At 48.8% G+C, this 20,792-nt stretch overlaps 1 protein-coding gene across 2 annotated transcripts in view; it reads left to right on the top strand.

Moving 5' to 3' along the window:
* Positions 1 to 20,792, top strand: part of MYO5B (myosin VB) — a 342,213-nt gene that overhangs the window by 224,364 nt on the left and 97,057 nt on the right. For both annotated transcript variants that reach the window (XM_061131126.1, XM_061131125.1), the window contains exons 10-12: positions 720 to 985; positions 14,248 to 14,329; positions 15,160 to 15,300. In XM_061131126.1, the coding sequence (XP_060987109.1) occupies positions 720 to 985; positions 14,248 to 14,329; positions 15,160 to 15,300 (489 nt within the window). The remainder of the gene's footprint in view (positions 1 to 719; positions 986 to 14,247; positions 14,330 to 15,159; positions 15,301 to 20,792) is intronic.

Here is a 20,792-nt window from a genome sequence, read left to right as displayed (position 1 = left end):
GGTTCCTTACTTTTACCATTTGTCCTAGCTTTCCACCTAAAATCACTTTTTTTCCCACGTGGCAAGTGCTTAAAGAATATAAATAAGTTTGGGGCTATGTGTTTAGTATCACATAGAAGTTTAGAATAAGTTTGAGGCTAAGATGAAAGCAACTCTGCTTGGCAACTTAGGACGAGTGCAGTGTCAGCGCGCTGTCACCTGCTGGGGTGGGGGGTGGTCAGCTCAGTGCTCTTTGTCGAGCACGCTGCTCTGGGCCCTGGGCCAGTCCGAGATAATGCTTGAAACTGAGGCGCTCTCCTGGGCTGTGGACAGAGCACTCCTCTGCAGCTGGAAGTTACATTCACTGTGATTCTGCCTCCTAGCCCCTTCCTCTGGGTGGATTATCCATTCCTAAGTGCTCAGTTCTCACTCTGCTCCCTTCACTCGCAAACCCTCTCCTCCCGTTACCCTGCAGCCACTGGCAATGAGGAGGGGACAGGGTAAATGCAGCGGTGATTTTTAAAGCCCTGCTGATAACTTGGTCCTTAGCGGGTATCATCAGTTTGAGCCACACTCTCTGGGCCCTGATAATCACTCAGTGGTGTGAGAGTGCAGGAGATGGCTGGGGCAGTGGCTGGGGGTGAGATGGGGTTCTTGGGAGTTCTAGAGTTGGTGAGAGGGGAGAGGGTGTGGTCTGTCCTCCATGCCCCTCCTGAACCCTTCTCCTGGGTCTCTTCCAGCCTGAGGATGAACACCTGAGCGACTTCTGCCGCCTGCTGGGCGTGGAGCGCAGTCAGATGGAGCACTGGCTGTGCCATCGCAAGCTGGTCACCACCTCGGAGACCTACGTCAAGACCATGTCCCTGCAGCAGGTGGTCAACGCGCGCGACGCCCTGGCCAAGCACATCTACGCCCAGCTGTTCCACTGGATCGTGGAGCATGTCAACAAGGCCCTGCACACCTCCCTCAAGCAGCACTCCTTCATTGGAGTCCTGGACATCTACGGGTAGGCCCGCGCCACTTCCTGCCATTCACTGGTGTCTTCCTGCTGGCATCTTCCAGCCAGCGGGGACCTCGGAGACCTTCCTGGGGGTTCTCAGCCAGGAGATTGTGAAATATGGCAGGGAGGGGCATTTGGGGTTGTCACAGTGACCGGGTCACTGTTGGCACTTGGTGGCCCGAGGCCAGGGTGCTAGGTGTCCGACAGTATGGAGGACAATCCCATGGAAAAGTGGACCATGTCAAACACCAGTGGCTCCCCCACTGAGAAACCCTGCAGGCACCCCTTTGTCCTACTGGGAAACTGAGGCTCAGAGAGGGCAGGGGCTAGCCCAGTATCAGACCGGAGGTTTCTGTCAACTTGCATTCAGGTTTTGTGTTTCAGTTACGTTTTATTTAAGTCTGTCGTCTGACCTCATTCACTATATCACCAATCAGGGTGATTGTTTTAATACTATAATCGTGCCCAGTGCTGTACGGATTGATACTGTGGCTAGTCATTCCTCAAGTTCCTCTTTATTTCACAATTCTAGCCTAATGGAGACAACTGTTACAGTGTATCTTTCAGGGACAGGCAACCTGGCACATGGAAAGTGTACTTCAGTAGGCACTGGGAGGCTGCCTTTTTGACACAGAGCCATCACCAACTCACTGAATGACCCTCTGCAGATCACAGCCCCTCTGGTCTTGAGTTTCCATTGCTCAAAACTAACAGAGCCGGCAGTGTTTTGAGCCACAGTCTCTCTGAAATTCATTCCAGGTCCTTCTGGAATTGCTTAAAATGATGCATACTGGGTTTAAACCTCACCAGCACTTCTCTTATGATCAGTGTCCTGCCCTCTTGAAGCTAATGATAGATGAAATCCCCCTGGATCTTTATATCCTAAGAGTCACGGCTTCTGTCTTCAGATAGGAAATCAGACCCATAGCAGCGCGACGTTGTAAAAGCCGTGATGCTCTGGTAGAATTGAGTGCGTGGTGGACCCGTGGGCTGGCTCTTGCCCTGTGTCCGACTGTAGCAGAGGAGAACCTCCTCTGGATGCAGCCGCTTCCCTGAGCAGAGGGAGGCTGCCCGGCTCCATCTCTGCTGCTCGCGATCATCATGGGGCTTCCAGTGAAACCATGTCACACACTGTGGCAGGAATGCAAGAAGGACACGCGATTTCTGGCATTGCAAAGGCCTTGAGAACTTGCTAAAGAATTAGGTCACGGCACGAGAGTAATACGAGAGACAACAGAAGGAATTGTAGCGGGGTCCGTGTGAGGGTTTGCACACTTAGGGCTGTGAGAGTGTCAAGGCAGAAGAGCGCACGCTTGTTGGCACAGTCAGGACAGGCTTCCTGTGGAAGGTGAGGCTTGAACTGGGTCTTTCAGAGAGAGAGGAGAACATGGGCGGTGGGGGCGCTGCTTGGGGAACAGGAGCTCGGTCCGGACGGTAGGAAAAAAGCCACCCCGTAGGCGAGGAGGAGCACAGGGGAGGATGGCCTGGGAGACAGGACAACGCTACCTCTCGGGGCTCTGCAGGGCCCTCGCTGAGTGCCTGTGGACTCCCCGCTTCTCCTCTGCTCCGTCGCTGCTGCTTTGGCTCAGCCCTTCCGGTTGCCCTGGGGAGAGCCGTGCAGAAGAGCCCCTGCACCCTGGGAACGTACTGCTGAGCTGTCAGCACTGAATTCTGTGGTTCATCCCTGTGCCATGAGCATTTCAGGTAATTGGGTTTCCAGAAAACTGCCCTTTAGCATTGCCTTCTGATATAAGACCCAGAGAAAGTCAGGCGGCCGCATCTGACTCAGTTCTCTTAATCTCCCTGGGCAAGAATCTGGTTTTTTTTCCTGAGTTTTCAGTGTGGGAAGATTAATGTGGAGACTCCTTGTTGTTAATAGCAGGTAGAAATACTATGGCTGCAGCGCTTCTGATACAATGTACACTATCACGCCTCGGTTCTGTTCAGTTCAGTTCAGTCACTCAGTCGTGTCCAACTCTTTGTGACCCCGTAAACTGCAGCATGCCAGGCCTCCCTGTCTGTCACCAACTCCCAGAGCCCACCCAAACTCATGTCCATTGAGTCGATGATGCCATCCAACCATCTCATCCTCTGTCATCCCCTTCTCTTCCTGCCTTTAATCTTACCCAACATCAGGGTCTTTTCAAATGAGTCAGCTCTTTGCATCAGGTGACCAAAGTATTGGAGTTTCTCTTCAACATCAGACCTTCCAATAAACACCCAGCACTGATCTCCTTTAGAATGGACTGGTTGGATCTCCTCGCAGTCCAAGGGACTCTCAAGAGTCTTCTCCAACACCACAGTTCAAAAGCATCAGTTCTTTGGTGCTCAGCTTTCTTTATAGTCCAACTCTCACATCCATACATGACCACTGGAAAAACCATGGCCTTAAGTAGACAGACCTTTGTTGGCAAAGTCATGTCTCTGCTTTTTAATATGCTATCTAGGTTGGTCATAACTTTCCTTCCAAGGAGTAAGCATCTTTTAATTTCATGGCTGCAATCACCTTGGTTCTGTTAGAGGTGCCTATTGTCTTGGCAGTCTTGAGTTTACACAGACAGTTCCCCCCCTTACAAGGGGTCCCCAGCAAGAGGCTTTGCTTACTCAGTGGGGTTGGGTGACTCTGTGAGTTGGGTGCCTGGTGCTTCTGAGTCTGAAGGTCAGCTGGGCCCTTGCAAGCTGGGATTGTATGTTCGTATTTGCCATTTACTTTTTTTAAGATTTTTTTTTTAATGTGGATCATTTTGAAGTCTTCATTGAATTTGTTACAATATTGCTTCTGTTTTACCTTTTGGTTTTTTGGCCCTGGGGTATGTAAGATCTCACCTGGCAGACCAGGGGTCAGACCTGCAAACCCTGCGTTGGAAGGCGAAGGCTAACCGCTGGACAGCTAGGGAAGTTCCCTGCCAGTTAGTTTATTGGTTTTTATAACCAAGTTCGTTTTCTCTAAGGCCCTGTGGCCGCGCACAGAGAAGGGGAGGAGTAGATCACAGGGAAGACTTGTCTGTGGTTTGAAGGGGCGCTTGTCGGTGGATGAATGGGGATCCACAGGACTCCATGTCCTGTTTCTGGGGCTGGCTTCTCACCTGGGTCCCTCATCTCCATGTAGCCCTGGGTTCCTCTGAGAACTTCTGGCAGCTTTCCGGTGAGACCAGGAGCCCGCGGTCAGGCACTCTCAGGCATTTCCTCCCCTGGTTCTTCCTTCCAGGCGCGCTGTGCTGTTCTCTCTGTTTAAAGTCCTTATCCTTTCTTGGAAGCTAACTTACTTTTTCGAACCTTGTCATAAAGCGGTCATATTTAGAAAGTGGTTCACCTCCTCCTGGGAAGAGAGATGCCATACACAGTTCCTCCTCTAGCCACTCAGTGAGTGTGGGCCTCACGCTGTGGGCAGAGTTCAGGATGGCGAGGTAGGTTCAGGGTTAACTCGCCCCTATCTAACTGGGCCGTTGTTTGCCAAGAAAGCGCTTATGGACAACCTTGAAGCTGCATACACATGCTCCTCAGCAGTTCTGGTCTGCCGATAAATCATTGTATAAATTTGGGCTTTCTTTTCTGGTCAGAGGGTGTGGAATGAACTCTTAGGAGATTAAAACCAAAAACTTCACCACAAGAAAGCAGGTGACTTGAATCTGGAGATACTGTTTTTTTTTTTTTTTTAATTAATTAATTTTAATTGGAGGCTAATTACTTTACAATATTGTAGTGGCTTTCACCATACATCGACACAGATCAGCCATGGGTGTACACGTGTCCCCCATCCTGAACCCCCACTTGGAGGTACTGTTTTTGATCCAACAGGTCAGTGACATCATTTATTAACCTGGGAGAAAAGGGCAGCATTTGGTGGATTGACACTGAGCCGTTTACAGTCCTATCCCTGTCCCAGTCATGGCGTCTTCCTGATTTTTTTCCTTTGGACTTGGCACACCTTCCAGGTGTCTTTCAGAAGCCTTCAGAAAAGACACCCTCTCAGAAACCCACTGAGCCTTGTGTCCTCAGCTTCCTGAGAGTGGGCCTCACACTCCACACACTAGCTCTGTCGTCCTTTCTAACCACCTCCCTCCCACCTGAAGCTCGTTCCTGTCGCTAGGCTTTATTTACAAACACTATGGCTATGGGAAGGGATTCTTCCGTGGCATCCCAAAACTCCAGCATTATCTTTTATTTTTGAGTTTCCCACCCAAGTACCTGGAGAGGAAGGAGACCCCCTTTCCCACCATCTCCCGCATGGTGTCTCAGCCCGAGTGTGGGGACACCATGACGCAACAGAAGATGCCCTTGGGATGACCTTATGCTTTTCTATTTCCTTACGGCTGCTTGTCACCTGTGGGCAAAAGAGGGCTTGTGGAAGCTGGAGAGAGTGGGAAGGAGGGCAGGGGTGGGATTCTGAATACATTAAACCCCACTGATGAAGAGGAAAGGAATAAAGGGTTCTCTCTGTCTCTGAAAGTGAAAGTCGCTCAGTCGTATCCAACTTCGCGACCCCGTGGACTATACAGTCCATGGAATTCTCCAGGCCAGAATACTGGAGTGGGTGGCCATTTCCTTCTCCAGGAGATTTTCCCAACCCACGGATCAAACCCAGGTCTCCCTCATTGCAGGTGGATTCTTTACCAGCTGAGCCACCAGGGAAGCCCAAGAATACTGGAGAGGGTAGCCCATCCCTTCCCCAGGGGATCTTCCCTGGCTGGAGCGTCTCAGGCTCATCAGTCAGGCTCATCCTGGAAGCAGTTTGTACGTGGTGTAGGTGAGCCACTCCAGGTTTTCCTATAAATGTTCAGAGTGTTCCTATAGAACCTGCAGCTAGAATGAATTAACACTCAATTCCGTATATATAAGCAAGTGGCATGTGAGCCAGCATCACACATACACGTCTCGCTTTATCATGATGTTCTGATGGGCGTTTGTTCGGACGGTAGAAGAGGCTGTGAGCACCTAAATCTACTGAATGGGCCACGGCCGCCTCCGCCACATCTCCAATGGGCCCCCTACTCAGAGGCCCTGCTCTCAGACTCCTCTGGATGCTGCCACACACCCAGTGTCCCGGTAGAAGCCAGCCCACCCCGCCCCCACCCCCCGCCACCTCTCGCTCTCCTGACCCAGCTCCCAAAAAGTGCAAGGCAAGCCACAGCCAGAGCAATTTAGCCAACCCAAGCCAAGCTCTCTCCTTGATGCCTGCAGGGTCTTCCTTATGAGGCAGGGATAGAAATTCACAGGACAGACCAGGCCACTGTTAGCTGGGGTTTTCCTTTCATGTCTCATTAACATGCATTTGCCTCTACAGGCTTGGTTAATTGCAGTCATAATCCTTTGTTCCTCTCCCCACCTGGAGGCAATGAGAAATAAATGGCTCCAGTTTGAGAAAGGTACACATTTATTTGTCTTTGACCTGAGCCTTCAAAATGCCAAGGTGGCAGGAGGCTTTGGCTTTGGCCAGCTCATTCTTGATGAGGACAGTTGACCAGGGAGACTTCTGGAGCAAGGCAAGGATAGATTCCTGCCTGATGCTGAGGGAAGCATGGGCCCCCGGAACAGGAAATGGGTTTGCTGGGATCTCATATCCTTCCCAGTTCTTGTGTTACTTTCTCTGTCTCTTTTGGTATAGCCTAACTTTAAATTTGCATCCTGGTCTATTCAGTGTTTTCTAATGATTTGTGTTAAAAAAAATTTAAATTGTAGTTTAAAAACCCACACAACGTAAAATTTACCATCTTAACCACTTTTTGTATACAATTAAATAACCTCAGGTATATTCGCATTTTTGTGCAGTTTATCTCTAGAACTTTTTCATGTTGGAAAAACTGAAACTCTGTACCCATTAAACAACTCCTGTCTTCTCTCTTCCACCCCCCAGGAGAGAGGACTTTCTGTCTCTCTAATTTTGACAACTCTACATACTTCATATAAATGAAATCATACAATACTTACCTTCTTGTCCCTGGCTTATTTCACTTAGCCTAATGTCCTCAAGATTCAACCATGTTGTAGCGTGCAGCAGGATTTGCTTCCTTTTTAGAGGTGAATAATACTAAATCGTATGCATGTACCACATTTTATTTATCCATCCACTGATGGATGTTTGGGGTGCTTCTACCTCTTGGCAGTATTTTGATACTGCTAGAATGAACAAGGAAGGGTGTGCAAATATCTCTTCTTTTAAACTCTTTAGATATATAGCCAGAAGTAGGATTGCTGAATTATGTAGTAATCCTATTTTTAATCATTTGAGGATTATGTAATAATATAGTAATCCTATTTTTAATTTTTTGAGAAAACTCCATGTTATTTTTTATAGTAGCTGCACCATTTTACATTTTTACTAGTAATGCCCAGAGGTTCCAGTTTCTCTACATCCTTGCCAGCTCTTGTTCTTTTCTGTTTTGTTTTGTTTTTTATAGTAGCCATCCTAATGTGTGAAGTGATTTTGATATGTATTTGATAGGTATGATTATGGCTTTGATATGCATTTCTCTAATAATTTTGATCATCTTTTCATATGCTTCTTGGCCATTTGTGTATCTTATTAGAGAAAGGTTTTAAGTTCTTGACCCATTTTTAAATCAAGTTATTTACTTTTTTTGTTTTTGTGTTATAGGACTTCTTTATATATTTTGAATATTAACTCCTTTTCAGAAATATGATTTGCAGATATTTTATACCATTCCGTAATTTGCCTTAAATGATACATTTTAAGTAAATTTCTTAAGCTCACATTTGCCTTCATCATTTTGATGGAAATTCTTTGTTTCTTTGTTATGTTTTTCTTTCTTGGTCTCACTCTTCAAAACAGACATAAAGATAATTTCATGATCCTAAGTGATTTATTTGGAGAAAATAACCTATCCCCTCTCTGTCCAGTATGGAAAGGTTTCATGGAGGATGGAGGGGGAAAAAGTCAGTGATTGCGTTTACCCTGCAGCCTGTGAACAATGACCCAACCTTGGACAGCCCAGAAGATCCCTGGACATGTCTTCTTCAGGGTAGACATGCATAGCGAGCCTAAGGTTCCCAGATCCAGCAGATCACCTCTTGCAGTGGGTTCTCCTTGGACTCTCTGAGTCTCCCAGGAGAGCCTTGTAACTCTGAGTGCTTGAAAGTCAAGCTCAGCCTTCCAGAATTGCTCTGACATAGCCCTTTGGAGCATGCCTGAAGCCAAACACCACTATATACTCTTAAAGCTTCAATAAAGTCCCATTTGTCTCTGTCCCTGCCAGCACCCCCATGAGCTCACCCTCCTTTAAAGTCCTGTAACACATACAAATCTCCAGTAGTTGAGGTTTCCTGAGGTCTTCCTAATAGCTCTCTCTTTTGGGCAGGGTTCATGATTTGCTTTTTGCAGCTCTTGCGGTTCCTGGGACAATTGGCTGATGGATTGGGAGAGAGTTACCATATGGTGGGCGTCTTCCTGTCCAATGTCAGATTTTCAGACACAGGGGAGAGGCAGGAATTGGAGCACACTGCAAACAGAATGGACTTAGAGCCTCCAGAAGACCTGTTCTTGACCTTGAGATGTGATTGGTGCCTAGAACTTTGCTCTGTCTGAAAGACAAGTCCTGAATGTGGGCATCTGGACACAGAGAGAAACACAGGAGCAGGACTGAAGTCCTTCCATTCTAACTAAGGTGCAGCCAGAACCCTAGACTGTTTAGTAAAGAGATCAGAAGGGTTGGCCTCCCTAACAGACTGCAAGGTGCCCTTGTGAGATTTCATGGGTTTCAGGAGGGAAAGAGACCTTGAGAGGACTTGCTTGACTTTTAGCGATCATTCCCTAGTAGCCCCCTCTATGTCTAACCTGTACCACATATCTTCTCTTTTGAGCTTTGATAGAAGGGTAGAAACACAGGTCTAAGCTAAGAAAGTCTAATTCCTGTGCCCCGTGCCCCGGGGGAAGAACTGTTTCCCAACCTTCAAAGCATCTCATCACCTCTCTGCTCTGGAGGGAGTGGTTCGTGGTGGTTAATAATTAACTCAGAGTGACAGGTTGACTTTTTTTTTTTTTAAACTACAGTTTCACTTTCCCACAGACATTACCCTATTTTTATAGAGGGTATAAAATAGGTATCCCTTGTATCCCTTACCCCACCCTGAAGTCAGGTAGAATGAGAAGAGAATTGTCAACTTCTTTGCTCTGCTTTGAAGATAGGAGAACATGGAAGTGGGAATGTTAGTTGTACCACCATGACTCCAGATCCTAGGTCCCAGCATCAGGCCTTATTCTGTGTCTTGACCTTCCTCCCACCAAGGATTCTGGTCTAAATATTCTTAAAATTGATTTTACAGGAGAAATCCAGTTCCTTCTCGCATATAAATTTCTTTGTGATATTTTAATGTGAACTATAAATGGATCCATTGTATTTATTTTTAAAAGTCATCTCTATTGATGGCAAGAATAACTACAAATATAATGTCATTTAGAGAAGTTGCCTTATCTCCCTAACTGGCCTTTTCTGAGGTCAGTCATCTTAGACATTTTCCGGGCTCCCCAAACCCCTCATCCATTCATCTCTGGCCCGCCGGCGTTACAGTAATTACCCTAGATGGCAGAGGAATTGTTACCAGATAATATCTTAGAAATAGGGAAATTGTGAGCTAATTTCAGGCCATCTCAAATTAATGAGAATGTTCTTTGTGGAGTGCTACCAATGTAAACCTTTAAAAAATGACGAGTGTGAGATATTTAAATCCTTTATCTTTGGAGCTTGGTACAAGCTCTGCAAGTGCACCCAAGTGCTGTTATCTGGCCAATTGCTAGGGTGGCTCTTTTATCTTCCTTCTGGGTTTTATTAATTAAAAGTTCCTCTATGACTTGGCTGTCATCAGCAACCTTTCTTGAGGTGCAGAAAGAGGGGCTGTAGGGGGAGGAAATGAGGTTCTAAGAGACATGACTGGGTCTGTAGGACCAGCATCTGGGCTGGGAGGACCCTAAACCAGGGAGACGGCTGGCCAACCCAGTGCCTCCCTCCTGCATGGTCTGGACTGCCTCCAGCTTGGATTTTGCATCTTTGATCCTGTTTTATTGACCTGGAATTACTTGTCTTCCATGGGCATGACCAAAGGATGTTCTTTAATGTGGTTGTCTCCAAGCAGTTGATTCCTTTGATCTCAGGATGATTTCCTGCTTTTCCTCATCTTCTATTTTGGTGGGGGGGGGGGTGCAGGAGGTGGGCATCAGAGGGGGAAGTGGAGAAGCCTGATGTGTTCTGGGCACTGAGCTAGCCCTGTTGGATGGCTGGCACATTTGTTTTTGCAGGTCCTTCTGCTTAGGGTGCTGCCTCTCCACCACCACCACCACCACCATCCCTAACCCATCACGGGCGGCTCCAACACTTCTGCTGGGGAGCGGCGGTTAGGGAGTACAATCTGTTTGGAAGGGCTGGCATAATTTTATGTGAGATTGAGAAAATTCAGTTGCCCATTCTAAGAGTGAGAGGACCAGTGCTGTGAAGGTTATGAAGGTCGAAGCCTGTGTCCGGAGCCCAGGTCCCTCTTTGGTGTTCTCCGTTCCCCATCTCCACGTTCTCAGACCCTTCCTTCTCTGGGACGTTACCTTCTTGCCCACAGCCTTTCCTAGTCATCTCTCCCTTCTTATTCATTTATTTATGCCCATGGGTATGTATGTACGTGCTCAGTTGTATCTGACTCTTTGTGATCCCTTGGACTGTAGTCCACCAGGTTCCTCTGGAAGTTTGCAGGCAAGAATACTGGAATAGGTTGCCATTTCCTTCTCCAGGAGATCTTCCCCAACCCAGGGATCAAATCTGGGTCTGATTCTTTACCACTGTGCCACCTGGGCAGCCCCGTTTATGCCCATAATCAAAATGTTATTGAAAAACGGATACCAAAATAGAGCACTATTGCATACCTTACACAATTAAACGTCATCCCATTATCTTGGTAGATGAGAATTGCTGAGCTGGTGAGGATTTCTGTGATAGAACACAAGTTCAGGAAATTGTATGGATCGTTGATGTTGCTTCCTTCTAAATGCACGCCTTCTGTGAGGCTGGCCTTCCCTCCCATCACCTGGCAGAGCACCGTTGAACAACCTGCAGTAAGCACAGTCGTCTGAACATGACTGAGAGCCGTATAATCCTGTAACAACCTGGGCATTCTGCATAAAGTCAGAATTTGGACTTTGAACCAGCCATTTCTTTTTATGTTTTTTCTTTTATTCTTCCAAGGAACAGTGCAGTAAATCTCTAGCCAAAGGCATGTTGATCCTTTCACAGGCCCAGCCCATCCAGATTTCTAAGGCAACATTCCCAGGGTGCAACATACCCCTGGGCGCACAGCATCCTCTTTCTTCTTCTTCTTCTTCTTATAATATTTATTTGGCAGCTCCAGGTTTTAGTTGAGATGCATGGGTTTAATGGCCCCGAGCCAGGGGGAATCTTAGTTCCCTGACCCAAGGGATCGAACCCAAGTCCCCTGCATTGCAAGGTGGATTCTTAACCACTGGACCACCAGGGAAGTCCCCTTCCTTCTTTCTTAAATGGAACTTTTACTCCTTTCTGAGTTAATGTGCTCTCAGAAATCTCTCTCTGGGTTCAAATATTGGCTCTTCTGTCTCCTGACTCTCTGACTTTGAACAGGTTATTTGGTTTTTCAGCAGTATGATGGATTAGTGATCAACCCCAACTCTTGTTGGTTGTGGGTATTCAGTGAGCCCATGAAGCCTCTGGAACTTGGTGCTCTGTAGATGCCCACTCACAGGTTCCCTGCCAGCTTGTTCAGCCTGGTGCATGAATGAGAAAAAGGTTCCTCTTCCTCCTGGATTTCTGCCCTTTCTCATCTGCTTAGCCTGCTGCCCTTGCTCTGCGAGCATGGGGGCCCCACTCATTGTGGTTAAAGCCGCTGATGCTGTTATCATGCTCCCAGCTTGGTGGGTGATCACATCCATCCAGCCGCACAACTGACTCTCACTCCACATGCCACTGGTCGTTTGAAGTCTTCTGTCTCTGCCTTTGTTAATGTCTTTAGAACCTTCCCGTTAACTTGGCTACCCCCAGCCTAAGCTATGCCCTGACTGGATTTTCCCTAAATAATTACTCCAGTAATAAATCCTTATTGAGAGTCCTGCATTCAGTCTTGTACACCTTCCCACAAATCACAGTATTTTTCTGAGATGAAAATTTGGTTTTCATTTCTTAATTTAAAATCCTGCCAGTTCTCCCCATTTCTCCTGGAAAAGTCCAAAAGTGTAGCATACAAGGCATCCGGTGGGACTGTGCCTGGCTGTGCGATGCCACATCTCATCTCTTTACCAACCCTCCTCTCTGTAGACTCGTCCCCTTCCCCAGCAGTGGTCCAGCCGTATTGTGAACATTTCATGTCATGTTGACGATCTAAAGTATAAAGAGCCCAAATAAGTCAATTTTTAAAGTTAAAACCCAGCAAATACTTCACCAACCACAGACAGTTCACAAAGTACAGACAACTAGTACATACACTCACACCCATAGAAAAATCTTGAATTCTATCAATAGTCAAAGAAATTAGAATTCAAAAACATTTTTCATGTAATAATTAGTCAAATTAATTTTAAAAGTTAATTTGCATTATTGACCAAAGATCTGTGATGCACTAAAACTCCCAGTGAAGGGCAGGGGGGACAGACCTGATTGGAGCACAAGGCAACTTTGGGCTGATTGAGGTGTATCTGGATTGTGATGGTGGACACATGTAGTGTAATACTGATCAGAAACTCATTGAAATATATCCTTCAAATCGGTGCATCTTATTGTACATAAACTCTAAGTCAAACATAAATTTTTAGAAGTTTTAAAATTTTTAAACTTGTATTTAGTTTTGGCGGCCCTGGATCTTCGTTGCTGCTCGCGGGCTTTCTCTTGTTGCAGCGGGTGGAGGCTGCTTTCTAGTTGTGCGCAGGCTTCTCATTGTGGTGAGGAGAGCTCATGGCAGCTCTTCGTGTGCAGAGCTCAGGCTCTGGAGTGCACAGGTTCAGTTATGTGGTGCGTGAGCTTCGTGCCCCCATGGCTTGTGGAATCTTCCTGGACCAGGGCTCAAACCCATGTCCCCTGTATTGGCAGGCAGATTCTTAACCGCTGGACCAAGGGAAGTCCTCAAACCTGAACTTAAAAACATCCTCATTAACCAGAATTAGGAGAACGAGACCCTTGCGTACACTGGGAGGCTTGGGTGAGGGTAGGGTGATAACATCAGTTGGTTCCGTCTTTCTGGAAGGTAATCTGCTGCTGCCATTTAACAAAACAAATCCTGACATGGTAATTTTCCTTCTAGAAGAGCATCCTAAGAATCATGAATTCAAAGATGTATATCTAATATTTGTCACAGCAGCAATAGCAGCTAAAAACTGGGGAAAGAACCAGAATGTCCTTCAATAGGTGACTGGTTACATTATGATTCATCTGCATGGGGCACTGCCAGCCCAGGAGGACCCTTTGTGTGAATCAGAAAAAGGCATCCCTCTGGGGCAAATGCTCCATCCCAAACTTGAGGGGGACATCAGCTAAATTCTAGCCCCACTGGTTCCCTCACCTAGGCTCCTGGGCAGTTCTCAGGCTGAAAGCAGTATCTCTGATCCATAGGATGGTCCACGAGGCAGATATTAGAACTGATGTCTTTGAAGAACAGCGGCATGGGGAACTGTTAAATAACAAATGGGAAGTTAAATGATAAATATAGGTGATTTTATATGTAATTCTACTTTTCTTCAAACATAAAGTCACTGGGAGGAAACACGCATGCATGCATACTAAGTCACTTTAGTCGTGTCCGACTCTTTGCGACCCAGTGGACCCCATGGACAGGCCCTTCTGTCCATGAAATTTCCCAGGCAAGAATATTGGAGTGGGTTACTATTTCCTTCTCCAGGGGATCTTCCGGTCCCAGGGATCTAACCCACATCTCTTAGGTCTACCTGTATCAGCAGGCGGGTTCACATGGTTAACGTGAATGACAGAATCATGGGTGACTTTCTCTTTCTTACCTGCTTTTTCCAAGTTTTCTTGCTGTCAGTACTTTTTTTAGTTGTGAAAAGGCATACATTCTTACTCTCCTATTTGATAAGACTATTGTGCTGATACCTGTGACAGTGGTCTCAAGAGCAGATGGTACTTCTGTGCTGGAGTTAAGGCGAGAACCTTCGGAGCAGAGGATGAGGGCCGCCTTGTTGAAGTCCCAGCGATCCCTTTTTCATGTAATATTTAGTCAAATTAATTTTAAAAGTTTTTTAAAAGTGAATGGAGATGTCTCTTACTTTGTCCTTTGGTCTTTCCGTCCTGCAGGTTTGAGACGTTTGAGGTGAACAGCTTCGAGCAGTTTTGTATCAACTATGCCAATGAGAAGCTCCAGCAGCAGTTCAACTCGGTAGGTTTTTTCAGGACCCGGAGATGTCGGGCGGAGGGGGGAGTCACAGACAGCCCAGCCCACTTCTTTTCCATCCACGGTCAGTGGGCTCCAGCTCGGCCCTGACTTGCCCTTGGTTTCCTGGTGGTGCCCCAGCTCTAGGCATGCACTCCCCACTGCTCAGATGGAGGTTGAAATTGAGACAGCTGGGTCAGGAGGGTCAGTGATCCTCTCCTTGGCTTTGACGTCCACTCTTTTTGAGCTTCTGGGGTATTTGAGCAATCGCAAGCCAGCTGTGAGGCTTCTTGCGATTGGTTGAGGTATTACAGGTGAGTCGTAGAACGTCCTAGGGAAGGGCTCACAGGGGAGTAGGGATCACCTTTGTTGTTGCTCAGTTGTCTCCGACTCTTTGTGACCCCACGGACTGCAGCACGCCAGGCTTCCCTGTCCTTCACTGTCTCCCAGATTTGCTCAAACTCATGTCCACTGAGTTGGTGACACCACCCAAGCATTTCATCCTCTGTTGTCCCCTCTTCTCCTGCCCTTCGTCTTTCCCAGCATCAGGGTCTTTGCAAATGAATTGGCTCTTCGCATCAGGTGGCCAAAGTACTGGAGCTTCAGCATCAGTCCTTCCAATGAATATTCAGGATTGATTTCCTTTAGGATTGACTGAGATCACCCAACTGGGCCTTTTTTTTTCTGCAGTCATGACTGTGACTGGTGCCCAAACCCTTTCTGAGGAGTATATCCCATCCTCCGGGACTCAGAACCCATGTGGCTGAAGCTCAGGGGAGTTGAAAATTAAGGTATGTCTGTAGTTCACTGACCTGACTTTTCACTTCTTACACTAGCACGTATTCAAGTTGGAGCAGGAGGAGTACATGAAGGAGCAGATCCCCTGGACCCTCATTGATTTCTATGATAACCAACCTTGTATTGACCTCATAGAAGCTAAGCTGGGCATCTTGGACCTGTTGGATGAAGAATGTAAGGTAAAACTGATGATGTCATTGAATCGGTTCAATTCTAGGCTTGGGGTTGTGAGGCAGAGGACGACTGTGTTTTGCAAGGGAACATGTGAGATCTCAAGACTGGAGTTTCATCTGATTAGTCGGCCTTAAGCTTGCTGGGAGAAGCCTTGGTGTCTATTCTGCATACTAAAAGGTACCAGAAGGTAACACATTGAGCGTGACTGGCAGGTATTGCTACATTGGTGAGCAATGTCTTTGGCAGAGGCTGGGTGTTAAGGATTGGCATGATGTGATAGTGGTATGGATTTGGTGCCCCACATCTCCTAGGTGCTGAGGAAGGACTCCGACTTCTACATAGGCATCCCGGAGAGGGAGGGTCAAGAGCCCAGAACCGTCTTTCCCATGCAAGGTGGCTTGTGAGTGGTAAGAGCCGCGTGGCTTGGTGGCAAGTGAGAGCTGTGGATTTTCCCCATGCAGCTTGTCATGGACACTACGTGCTATGACAGAAGAGCCCTGAGCTGCCAGCGTGGAGAGAACTAGGCAGCCTTGGGCATGCGGGGCAGGGGAGCTACGTGTTATCAGTCACCCAATTGCTTTGCCCTTTGGTTTTCTGCTCTGTGAATTGATGGGTGTTGGATCTGATGGTCTTCCAAACATCTCCTGGTTTGGTGTTTGGTGATTACGGTAAATGCATGCCAGCTCCTTCAGGGGTGGAAACTCTAATCAAGAGGTGTAGAAGCCACATGGGCCTCGGCATCGAAAGCCCAGTTGCTCTTACTGTCTGGTCTCTCATGTCTGGGCTGTGGAGGGTGGCTTGTGGCATGATGGTTTGGGAGGAGCAGATAGTTCCTTTCCAGAAACTTCTCCAGAAACTTTCACTGCCTTTGAAAGTGAAAAAGATTGAAAAGAAAACAGTGGAAGACAGGGTGAAAATACACTGAAATCCACAGCACGCTTTTACTTGATGGTTTTCAGCACATTCTCAAAGCTGGGGACTTGGTCTGGTGTCAGACTCAGGAACAGGTATTTCCTCGGGGTGACAGGGGCTGCCTTGGCTCGCCGCCCGCCCCCCCATGAGGTTGTGATAAAGGCGATAGAACAGTTGTCCCTGCTCGGGCAGCACCAGCCACATGACAGACGTCGCAGCCCGGGCCCTCCAGCACCCCCACCCCGGTGTGCACCGCTCCCTCATCTCGGTTCTGCGTCCACGGCCTGCAGCTCCCCTCTGACACTCGGTGGGAGCGTGCTCCCCTCCCCTCCTCCAGCTCCACACCCCCAACCATGTCCTCCGTCCGGTTCCGGGCCTCTGAACCGGCACAGCCCCCCAGGCTCTGGCTCTTCCCTCCCTTACCCAGCGGTGACGTCCAAGGGCCGACAAGGCTCTGAGCCGGCGGCTCGACCTGGCTCTGCAATGAAGCGCTAACTGTGCCGCAGACCGAAGCCCCCGGGGGCCCGGCCTCGCCTTTCTTCTTACACAGGCCTCTCACAGGAACACCCCACTGCCTCAGAGGGACGGACTCTGTGAAATCAGCAGCTGCCCTATCGATTTTCCCTGATCTCCCCTGCCTTTGGCAGGCAAGCCAAGGTCACTTGTGGGTTCGTTTTGGCTCCTGGTTTGAGCTTCTCAGAGGGGCCGCTGCCCAAGGGAGCGTGTCCCCGGAATGTCAGACTGCAGTGGTGAGAACACTGGACACGCCACAGTGAGAGGCCTCAGACTGCTGTCCAGAGGTGGGGGGACCCAAGCCCCTCGGTGTGGGAGTGGGGTGTGCCCATTGCTGCACGGGGCTGGGGAGCTGGTGGTTCTGGGGGTGGTGGAGGATGGCTTAGCAATGCGGCTGAAGAGTAGGCAGTGGTTTCAGGGAGGACCAGGGTGCAAACATGCAGCAGTTTTGGAAGCATCCTCCACAAAGCCCTGGACTTTGCAGCCTTGGGTATTCCCGGTGCAGCGGATCCCCACACCTTCCTGTCTGTCTTCCTACCGAGTGCACACTGCTTGTACTACTTTCCAGAAGCCGAGGGGAAATAAAACCCAGCTGTGTCTGTATGGATGGTCTCTGCCTTATGCTCTATGGTGCCTTTTGTTCGGGTCAAATTTTTTAAATTAGGGGATTTAAGTTTCAGACCGTATCCAACTCAAACTCCTGCGAAACCCCCAGAAGGTATTGGTTTGGCCAAAAAATTCATTTGAGTTTTTCTATAATATCTTATGGAAAAACCTTTATAAAATGTTTGGCCAACTCAATATTATGCACCTACTGTATATCTGGTCTTGAGAGGAAAGCACTCAGGAGAAGGGACAGGGGTCTTGCTGCCAGCCAGCAAAGGGTGAAGAGGGACAGGATGGTACTTGGGAAGAGCCTGGCCTGAGTGAGGGGCCCACGGAGGCCTGTGGGCAGGGCCCAGGGCCCAGGGCCAGCTGAGTGACCTCAAGGGCAGGGCACAGCAGGCCAGAAAGAGTGCTGAGCCACACACGGCCACGGGGGTTCTGCTAGATGCTTCCCTGTCCCTGAGGCTCCTTAGAAGGGAGATCTGAGGATAAGCTGGGGTTTCCTGCTAGTCCCTGGGGGACAGAGGTGTGTGCCCAGAGCGTGGAGATAGATCAGGGCGGTGCTGTGAGTGTGACCCATGCAGCCTCACTGGCCGCCAAGTCACGGGTGTTGCAGGGGAGGCCAGATGAACCCCAAGTTATAGGACTAAGACACGAGCCCACAGTGTGGAAACCATTTTCTGTGAGATGTAGCTGCTGTGGGAATTCAGAATCATTCAGTATAACCAGATATAGCGTCTAGTAACAGATGGATTTTTAAAATTGTTTGTTTATTTTTTGGCTGCGCCGGGTCTTCGTTGCCCCGCACAGGCCATCTCTCCCGACGCTGCTCTCTAATTGCCGTGTGTAGGCTGCTCACTGCAGTGGCTTCCTCGTTGTGGAGCGTGGGCCCCAGGTGAGCGGGCTTCCGAAGTTGTGGCGCACGAGCTTAGCTGCTCTGTGGCATGTGGAATCTTCCTGCCCCCTGCATCGGCAGGTGGATCTTAACCACTGGACCACCAGAGGGCTCCTAATAGATGGATTTTTAACCAATAGCTATTGCTTTTGTCAGAAGCCATGAAACTGTACATTTTAAAGGGTATATTTTGCTGTATGGAAATTGTACTGTAATAAGTCTGATTTATAAATCCTCCTCTTGGAGGAACGAACTAGCAAGGACTGATAGGAATTGAGACATCAGTGCGTGTTTTCTCGTAAGTGACATCCTTGCATTTGAGCAGGAATTTTGTGAAAATGAGACCTTGACCCCTAGAAGCAATTCCAGCAGGTGAAGACACACTGTCTCAGGCTGGAGAGACAGAGGCAGGCCTGAGTCAGGGAGGCAGACTCTGCCCTGTTGACTGGGATCCTCTCGTTTTTCATGGAGCCCAGCCCGAGGAGCCGATGAGTATGGACCTTCCTGGTTATGATGTCGTTGTTGAGGTGGTAGAAAGACAGCAGGCTGCACTCGGGAGTGAATACCTGCTGTCTCTTGACCTGGTCCAGCCTGCTCTCGTGAGAGTTGACTGAATACTTGCTGTCGCCTGACTTGGTCCAGCCTGCTCTCGTGAGAGTTGACTGAATACTTGCTGTCTCCTGACCTGGTCCAGCCTGCGCTCATGAGAGCTGATTTTGGGTGAAGACCAAGGCCTTGTGTTTTCTCCAGACGCAGCCCCAGGGCGGCTGGCTGTGAGCAAGTTTAAAGCCTGTGGTGAATGGAGGGGAAGTGGCTCCCACATTCATCCGCCCGAAAAACCCCAGGTTCCCTTCAGCGCACCTCTGAGGGGTCGGGTGAACAACAAAATCATCTCCCGAGCTGACGGGGAAATGGAAACACTGAGATGAGAGGGCGGTGGTAGAGGGGAGCGCCCCCAGAGCGGCTGTGTCAGCAGGGGTCACATGAGGGGAGAGGCGCCCTGGGCACAGGGGATATTGTGTTTGCAGAGCCTGAGATGGTCTGGTTTGTTCGAGGCCCATGGTGGTGGCCGGCGAGGGTGGGAAATGGAACCATGGAGAACAGAAGACTTGGCCTCACCTGCCCAGCGAAGGTGTCTGGGGGATGGAAGGGAGTGAAGAGGGGGAGAGACACGATCGGATGTGACTGACTTTTCAGCAGGGCTCCCTGACAACCGTGTGAAAGGTAAGCTGGAGAGAAACCATGGAGTCAGCAGAGCACTGGCCACACTGCAGTTGTATGGCCAGGAGGAGACGCCAAGAGCTTTTGGCTGAGAAGGGATGCAGCGGGTGAGGGCCTCGATGGGCCCGCACGTGACAGCCAGTTGTTGCTTGGAGCAGTTTCTAGGGACTTGTCTGGGCAGAAGTCTGACTTGGGTAACACGAGGAGCAAATGGGAGGTGAGGCGGTGGAGGTGGCAAGTCTGAACTCCTGAGGAGGAGCTGAGAGAGAGGGAGGGCTGGAGAGGCTCCAGGAGAGGGAAGATGGGCGGCTCCTGGTCCCCAGGAGGCAGGGGTGTGTGCTCGGGAGGCTGACCAGGAGGAGAGGTGCTCCCTCCCTGAGGAGGGTCCGAGGCGTCGTGGTCTGATGAGTGTCTGAATGTAGAGCAGGAATGTGAGGTTTCCTGCTTCCCTGTGAGGGAGGAGATGGGGCATCTGCTGAGAGGCAGCAGGGTTAGAAGTTCGAGGAGATCAGAGGAGGTGGGGACAGGCTGTCCTCCAGGGAGGGACAAGGAATACCAAGTGCAGAGATGTGAGGTCGGAGACTATCAGAGAGTGAGATGTATGTAGGTGCTGTCAAGGCGCGGTCGAAGTCCCCTTCGATCTGGGCACAGCGTCTTAATCTACAGAAGTGCTGCTCACCCTGGAATTCGATTTTCTTTTTTGGCACTAATACTAAGTTATACACATTTACCAGCAGAAGTTGATGAAGGGAAGGGAAGTTGGTGTGTGATCTCAGCCAGCCACCCAGGTCTGGGAAAGGACAGGATGGGTGGCTGACTTGTACTCAATTCAGTTCACTTCAGTTGCTCAGTGATGTCCGACTCTGCGACCCCATGGACTGCAGCACTCCAGGCCTCCCTGTCCATCACCAACTCCCAGAGTTTACTCAAACTCATGTCCATCGAGTTGGTGATGCCATCCAACCATCTCACCCTCTGTCATCCCCTTCTCCTCCTGCCTTCAATCTTTCCCAGCATCAGGGTCTTTTCTACTGAGTCAGTTCTTTGCATTAGGTGGCCAAAGTATTGGAGTTTCAGCTTTAGCATCAGTCCTTCCAGTGAATACTCAGGACTGATTTCCTGTAGGATTGGCTGGTTTGATCTCCTTGCCATTCAGGGGACTCTCAAGAGTCTTCTCCAACACCACAGTTCAGAAGCATCAATTCTTCGGCACTCAGCTTTCTTTATAGTCCAACTCCTCACATCCGTACATGACTACTGGAAAAACCATAGCTTTGACTAACACAGACCTTTGTTGGCAAAGTAATGTCTCTGCTTTTCAATGTGCTGTCTAGCTTGGTCATAGCTTTT

The sequence above is a fragment of the Dama dama genome, chromosome 27, assembly GCF_033118175.1.
Source record: "Dama dama isolate Ldn47 chromosome 27, ASM3311817v1, whole genome shotgun sequence".
Taxonomy (NCBI): domain Eukaryota; kingdom Metazoa; phylum Chordata; class Mammalia; order Artiodactyla; family Cervidae; genus Dama; species Dama dama.
Note: the sequence above shows the minus strand (reverse complement) of the source record. Positions and strands in the feature narration are given on the sequence as shown.